Source organism: Poecilia reticulata, linkage group LG11 (genome assembly GCF_000633615.1).
Source record: "Poecilia reticulata strain Guanapo linkage group LG11, Guppy_female_1.0+MT, whole genome shotgun sequence".
Lineage (NCBI taxonomy): Eukaryota > Metazoa > Chordata > Actinopteri > Cyprinodontiformes > Poeciliidae > Poecilia > Poecilia reticulata.
This window is the reverse complement of record NC_024341.1, coordinates 10170613-10178426: the sequence shown is the minus strand read 5'-3', so window position 1 is coordinate 10178426 and position 7814 is coordinate 10170613. Positions and strand designations below refer to the sequence as shown.

At 40.0% G+C, this 7814-nt stretch overlaps 2 protein-coding genes across 3 annotated transcripts in view; both read right to left on the bottom strand.

Moving 5' to 3' along the window:
* The window catches only part of LOC103472192 (homeobox protein Hox-A10-like), an 18270-nt gene that overhangs the window by 1286 nt on the left and 9170 nt on the right, over positions 1-7814 (bottom strand). Inside the window, exon 1 of one of the 2 annotated variants that reach the window (XM_008421639.2) lies at positions 443-1606. The exons of the other annotated variant lie outside the window; for it this stretch is intronic. Coding sequence (XP_008419861.1) covers positions 443-803 — 361 coding nt within the window. The 5' untranslated portion in view covers positions 804-1606. Of the gene's footprint in view, positions 1-442; positions 1607-7814 lie in introns of those variants that run through there. 2 annotated transcript variants of the gene reach the window in all.
* On the bottom strand, positions 4583-7443 carry hoxa9a (homeobox A9a). Its single transcript, XM_008421640.1, has 2 exons — positions 6099-7443; positions 4583-5723 (listed from the first exon to the last, which is right to left on the bottom strand). Exons 1-2 carry the CDS (start codon positions 6622-6624, stop codon positions 5482-5484), a joined length of 768 nt encoding a protein of 255 aa, XP_008419862.1. The 5' UTR covers positions 6625-7443; the 3' UTR covers positions 4583-5481.

Sequence of the window (7814 nt, the reverse complement as noted above, 5' to 3'; positions counted from 1 at the left end):
TATATATATAAACAAGAAACAAGGTTTCATTGTGCTCTAAATCCATCTGACGGACATTGTGAGTCATATTGATCCTGGTTCTCAGAGAACAACACAGCCTCTGCAGTGCAGACTCAATTAGAAAGAAACTGCAGAGTATAGGGGAGCTGATTTACGCCACAGACCGGACTCTTTTACAGCCACAAAGGGGGAGAAGAGGCTGTAAGAGTAATAGGAGTGCAGAGGAAAAACCCCCAGCGGCAAGTCTCTGCCTATAGTGAACACACGGGAGCTTTGGCCAAATGAATTTATGGCTGAAGAACTCATTAGTTGCGCAATAAAAACTTTTACGATTCTTTCCATGCAACAGGAATGAGCTGGTGGGTATTAATCGAACTGCTAAGGTCCGGCGTAAGTATTATTTTTTTTATTGTCATTGTTTGGTTTTGGGGTCAGAACTTACCTGATGCCCTCATCCAAGGGTACATACGGTACTGTTTGTCCGGAGGCGAGATGAGGGGTCCCGGTCCCGGGTGACAGCAGCTCTCGCTGAACAGGCGGCCCTGATCAAGCGGGCTGCTGCAGTCCTGAGTGTGTATGTCCCGTCCCAGGCCATATCCCGAGGTAAACACAGGGTTCAGACTCTGGTAGGCTGCGTTATTGACGCTGTAAACTCCAGAGAGGGATGGCGTAAACGTGATGGCCGCAGTCCGACGGTTCTCCCCGCCAGGTCCAATGCCACAAGACGCTCGCTCGACGATCGGAATCAGAGAACTACCCGGCGCAGATTTGCAAAGGAGGCTGTCCACATAATAAGAACTCATATTTTTTTTCCTCTTTTTTCACCCCCGCTCTGATTTGTTGGCCCAGAATCCTCAGTGTCGTTTTTACGAGGTAGCGTGATATATGACAGCAATACACCCTAGATTTACACCAAACCCCATTTTTACTCTGGACCAAAGAACTCAGCCATGTGACTAAGGCCCGGTTGCTCTCATCCAATCAGCAGAGGCGTGGATGTCGCGATGGCACCGGACCACGGAGCGGGATCAACACCTCACACACATAAACACGCAGAGTCGAATAAACACGCTGCAGAGAAATTCTCACAATCTAAACGATCTGGGGATGCAGTTACAGACGTAACGGTATTATGTCGCTACCCTCCTTTCTCACCAAGAGACTGGAAATAAATTATTGTTTTTATTCGTTTTAATACTTTTACCTACATCTAGTGGCATGTAACTATTCTCATAAATCCAATAATTAACGGCATTGGTATATTAGCAGTGTGACCCCTGATTTACTCCTTTTTAACTCTTTACACTAGATTAACTTTTGAAAAGTATAAATGTAACGAAATAATGGTGAAAGTGGTTTGAATCTTTTACGAGTATTTTATACGAATCGGTTAAGGGCCTTAGTGATAAACTCAGTTTTATGCAAATACATCTCTATTTATGTTATGTATTAATATCACTGAAGCTAAACAGGTTATGCAACTTTAACTTTAACTATTTCGTCTATGAATTTAACACACACTTGAGTCAGATATGTAATTTATGATCATGAAAAGCTCCTTCAATTTTAAATTACAAGTAAATAGAGCCTTGTAATAAAATCTCGGTTGCTATTATTATTATTATTATTATTATTATTATTATTATTATTATTATTATTATTATTATTATTATTATTATTATTATTATTATACCCACATTGTATAATTTTATATTTATATGACATTTTTCAAGACGGACTGCAACTACACCTGCACGTCCATCAGGATAAAAACTTTGCCAAAGGTAACTGAGGAAATATTACCAGCGCCCTTCCCGTATAATTGAATTGCAGGTATAAAAAAAATTTAAATTAAAAACAAGAACAGAAAACAAACGACTAACTTATGACTTACTTCTTTACTTAATTATTGACTAATACTATTCATTAATTTGAATATTAACACATTTATAATCGATACATTTAGTCAATTCAAACGTCTTTTAAATAAACATAACACGTCATTGCTTTTCATCCTTGAAAAATATGTCAACTATTTGAAAAAGTACTATGACATGCATTTACTATATTTATATTATTACATTATTACTGCTGCTGCTACTACTACTTCCACTGATATTAGTAGAATATCAGTAGAATATAATAATAATAATAATAATAATAATAATAATAATAATAATAATAATAATAATAATAATAATAATAATAATAATAATAATAATAATAATCAGCCTTAAAACTTTAAGCTGTTGAGGCTACTTAAAACATGGCGATGCAGTCAATAACCTCTGATCAAAAAATATCAGGAATTATGAAACGCATTACTAAAGATAAATTAAATAAAACTACTACAGTCTGATCTGCACATTATGTAATAATTCTATTTTCCTTTTCCACCCCATCTTACTTTAATTATTTCTGTCAGGGTTCCTACTTTTTACTACCTTTAATTTAGTGACCCTTACGTTAGAATTATTAACTTTTTTTTAAACTTTACATCCTCTTTGTAAGAGCTACTGCAAAGTAAAGTACTGAGACAAGAAATACAATGGACGTCGAGGGAAACAAAATGCTAATCTGAATTTTCCACTCTATCAAAAAAACTTGGTTAAACATAAATAGATAAGTAAATAACTAAATTAATAATAAATAAATAAATAAATAAATAAATAAATAAATAAATAAATGCCACCCCGTGGAAGGAAAAAAACAAAACAAATAAAAAACACCGGTAAACATGTAGACCTTCGTAGTGCGCATGAGCAGCAGTTATCCGGCGGAAGCCACATAGTTAAATCTTCACTCTGTCGCCTTTCCCCTTCTCAGGGCTGCAGGGTATGGCACCAGCTTCTGCGGTGAGACTGTAAAAAAGGTGTGAAATTATTTTCCCTGACTCTTAAAATGTTACTACAGTTTGTTCCCTCTGTGCTGCTTCGCCGGGGAGGAGCTGTTCAAGACAGCAAAAACAGCAGTGACGTTGATGGAAAAGTGTCGCCACCTCCTGTCAACTTGTGGGTATTGCGGGGTGAAGGAGGCAGTTTCCAGCTGCGGCAACCTTTTCTTTTTTTCCTTTTTTAAATTTTATTTGTGGCATTACTTCAGGAATGAAAACACGTAAGAGAAGAGGGGACGTATCAGAGGTAATGTTGCGTCTCCACGGTTATGACATTTTCAGCAGCAAATGTGATTTTTCAGAACAATTTAAAGCTTGTTGCTAGCTTCGACTCCAGCGCCCCAGTTTGCTCCTCCACTCCCCTTTCGGATCAAAATAAAGAGCAGAGGGCGGAAGGTTCCCAGGTGGAAACAAAGGAGGGTTCCAAATGACCGTGAGTCCTGCGCGTTCCCTCTGTCGGATAGGAATCCAATAAAGCTGATCATTTCCGCTCGGCCTTTTGTCACAGATCCCAATCACACAGAAAGAGAAGAGGGTGGGGGGGGAGAGAAGCAAATGGGTGCCATTCTGGAAACGGTCTAATTGTGTCTGGACGGCCATAAAGCCATTAAAACTGGAATGCCAGACAGTGTATAGCAGAGCAGTTGCTTTTATTACGCTGTCTCTGGCCGAGTCTTTGAAGTTTGGGTCCATCTGCGTCCACCCCAAACGCGTCACAACACCACTCCTGTTGGACTCGATTGAGTCTTAGAAGGAAATCCAGTCAATACTTTTTGTTGTTGTTGTTTCTGCAGAGTCCGTGAGAGCTTGTTCCATCAGAACATGTTGATTGAAAAAGAAATATTGGATTATTTTCCGAAGTGCGTGTGTGCCAAACGCTTTCTCGAACATGCGAGGGACTTGAACCAGCGCCGCCATTAGAACATCCACATTTATAATCTACAAGCAGTAAGATATGCTTCACTGGGGGGGAAACATGTAACTGAGAAATAATCATATTTGTGTTATAATTAACTGTAGTAAACAAAGAAACGTCTAAAACTGATCGGGTCTGTTTACAAAGCCCTGCTGTAAGGCTTGTCATATCTGTGCTGAGCTGGACACAAACACACCCGGGCTGCTTTCTTCTGAGCTTTCAGCAGTCGAAGATCTCAGTGTCTCTTCTTTTAGTGTGCGTGAGCGCGTGCGCGTCCCCTCTCGCCTCGTAGCGCTTTGCACCCCATAAAAGGTTATAGCCGTAATTGTCTTTTATGGCTGTATACAGCTAACAACATCCTCTGCCAAGACGCAACTCTTTCCCCAATACACACTCACTCACACACACACCTATACAGACGCGCAACCCCCCCCCCCCCCCCCCCCCACACACACACACTCGCACCAGTAGATGCATTGTAATTACTGTGCGTTTGTGTGTAAAAACTGTCCAAATAACTTAACTTGAAATAAGTAAATAAGTGAATGAATGAATGAATGAATGAATGAATGAATGAATGAATGAATGAATGAATAAATAAATAAATAAATAAATAAATAAATAAATAAATAAATAAATAAATAAATAAATAAATAAATGCATTTTAAACAATATATTTTCTGCATGCACTCTTATTTGTGGGCACCTTTTACGCACGGCAAACTAGGCTTGACAAAAACACAATCGTAAAATGAAAGTCCGATGACCAACGCTTTCGAGATATAATTTGTTTTATTTAATAAATAATACAAATTACATATATGAACCAAACGTCTGACGGTCAAAAGACCGTGCGAGGTATTCAATGGATAGCCTACAGTGTTTCCTTTTCTCTCTCTAACAAACATGGTGTCCCTTAAGGTGTCCCTTAATTGGAAATGTCACTCCCTGAAATTCAGTCAGACGTGTTTTTGTTTTTGTTTGTTTTTGTTTTTTACAGTGATGCCAGCATATCTATATGATCCAAAGTAAAAACAAAACAAAACATATTGTAGGTAGTTGAACGATATAGGTAGTCGATGATAGTAACTATACCTGTGATAAGATCTATTAGGAATTTCTAAGAGATCTGAGCGGCTTGTGTATCAATGCGAACTGTTTTCCCCACTACGGTTTTTAAAGTTAGTATCAAATTCACGGCCATCTGTCAATGTTCTATTACTTATGGAGAAAAGACAGTAAAATTAACACAGTTTTCTTTCATAAACTATACGTTTAGACAACAAATATAACTAAACAAAACAGACACACACACACACACACACACACACACACACACACGCGCACACACACACACACACATTTGGCTAGAAACATCCATACACAAACAAGCACAATTAAAAGGAGCAGGCCAACTAATTTAACACTTTAACGAGGTATTAATTCAAATCAACAAAGCAATAAAAAACGAAACAAAACAATGGGCACTGCCAGAATTGTGCAATTTAAAGGTAGTAGCATCAAACTAATCTCCGACATGCTTTTTTTTTCTTTTACAAGACAAATAATTCTATAAGATGTTATATAGTACAATAAGACAAGGGAGTTTTAAAAACAAATGTCCTGCTGATCTGCTCACAGCCTAGATATCCTGTGTGAATCTGCGCGTAATTCAGTCGTCTTTCGGCGCGCCGTCCTTGTTAAACTTCTTCATCTTCATTCTGCGGTTCTGGAACCAGATTTTGACCTGTCTCTCGGTGAGGTTCAGCAGTCGAGCCACCTCGTACCTGCGGTCCCGGGTCAGGTAGGTGTTAAAGAGGAACTCCTTCTCCAGCTCCAGGATCTGGTGCTTGGTGTAAGGGCAGCGTTTTTTTCTCGTGGCGCTCGCGTGGAGCCAGTTGGACACAGGGTTATCTAGGAAGAATTTGGGTAGGGGAGGGGGGAAGATCAAGTACTGGTTCTATTTTCAGGAACATTTCAAAATTGATGTTATGAATAATAATAATAATAATAATAATAATAATAATAATAATAATAATAATAATAATAATAATAATAATAATAATGGATCAGTAACATATGTGAAAGTGAAAGACGCTTCGTGTCTAAATACAGCTGTCCCCCTTTCTGCACTCTCAAACATTTGATACTGCAACGTGAGCCCCTCACAGCCCTCCGTACGGTAATGGCACGTTCAGAATGCCAACTGACATCATGCACCTCGCACCTCGTGGCTTTTATGCGTAAAAATAGCTGAAACATAAAAGAGCGCAGAGCGGGCTAACTTACTTGGGTCCAGGCCCGGTTTGTCCTCGCTCTCTGCGCCCAGCTCCCCTCCCTGCGCGGATAGCTCGTCCTTCTCTCCGGGTGACGGTGTCGCCACCGTGCCGTTGGCGTAATCGGAGAGCAGCAGCGCCGTGTGAGATCCAGGCGGCGTCCCCAGACCCTCCGGTTTGATAGCATAGTGATGGTGACTCGGCGGTAATCCAGTCATTGACACGGGCTCAAGAAGCCAAGACTGGTAGCGGCCGTCCGTCTCCGCGCCCATCGGGCCTTGCGGATGCCCGTAGTGGTGATAAACAGAGGAGACGGCGCCTGGGAACTGAGCCGGGACGTGGTTCCATGACGGCGCGAAAACGGGGGCTTTGGACGGGAAGCCGCAAGTTCCGAGCTCACTGTGGTCAACCACAGGGGCGGGCTGTCTGGCGTGCTGAACACCGACACCGGAGGGGTACCTCGGGGTGGAGAGCTCCTCGCTTTCAGGCAGGATAAGGGAATCGACGTAGTAGCTCGTGAGTGCTCCGGACGTCGACATGGCAGGGAAATTAGACCGATTTCACATGTACGCAGTCATACAACAGATACATGCAAAGTAAAACAAAAAGCACACATTCCCCAAAAGCGCGCACACACACACACAAATGCACGCGCAGGAAAGCGCAGCCTCACAAAATAACAATGTGGAGAAATCAAGTAGCAACTTGGCCCCATGCACGGAGAACTACAGTGGGGAAAGTAATGGGGAGCCACGGCACGATGCCATTGGGCGGCCGAGACACGTGATCATAAAGCCGAACAATAAAAGATAAATCAATCTCTGCAGTCATTAAATACTCAGCCTGCGCGACTATAACAAGCACTGTTTTTTATAAATGATCAAGATTTGAACATCTGCGCGGAGTGAGATTTAAAATAAATATATATGAATGAAAAACAGAGACAAGAGTCAACAACAGCACTGCTACTTACAGCCATTCAAATCCCTTCCTTGGTTTATCCAAAACGATACAATATGTATTTGGAAGCCTCATTTTACGAGTTACTTTATTGGACACGTAAGCGCCCCGCCGCTGTCGCTCGCCAAAACACATTTAAAAACACCCGCGTATTAAAGAGGAACTTTGCAACTCGAGGATTGAAGCAATGCGAGGATAAATTACGACCAAAACACACTGCGTCCTGTTTTTATTTTTGCTCCGAAGGCTGAAGGGAAACATAATCCAATGTGCGTCATTTTCCATTGTTGGAGTCTCCGAAATCGCTGAATGAAGTACAGATTTTGTGCTGCTTTTGTTATTTTCTGATGCAAGATGTATATTCGGTTTGAGCGGTTTCATTATTATTATTATTATTATTATTATTATTATTATTATTATTATTATTATTATTATTATTATTATTATTATTATTATTATTATTATTGTTGTTGTTGATGTTGTCGTCGTCAAAGCTACTACTACTTGTCTATATTTCTGTCATTTATTTTGCATTAGTAGTTTCATCATTATATCATTAGGGACACTCTTTATTATATAGCTTATAAATTGTGGGTTATTTTGGCAACAGCAACAAAGAAAGATTTTTTTATTTAGGTGAGTTTATTTACAAAATAAAATAACTGCATAAATGCGAAACGAGGCTGTGCTATACTTTTCTAAATGATCCCTTGGTTAACGGGCTGTTAAAGTATATTACACAACTAACTTTCTCTGCGTTTCATCGTCT

Bases quoted from the DNA above. Each gene is read 5' to 3' on its own strand.
- hoxa9a (XM_008421640.1), bottom strand. From the start codon at position 6,624: ATGTCGACGTCCGGAGCACTCACGAGCTACTACGTCGATTCCCTTATC. The intron at 5,724-6,098 runs GTAAGTTAGCCC...AATTCTTCCTAG, and splicing joins CAAACCGGGCCTGGACCCAA to ATAACCCTGTGTCCAACTGG.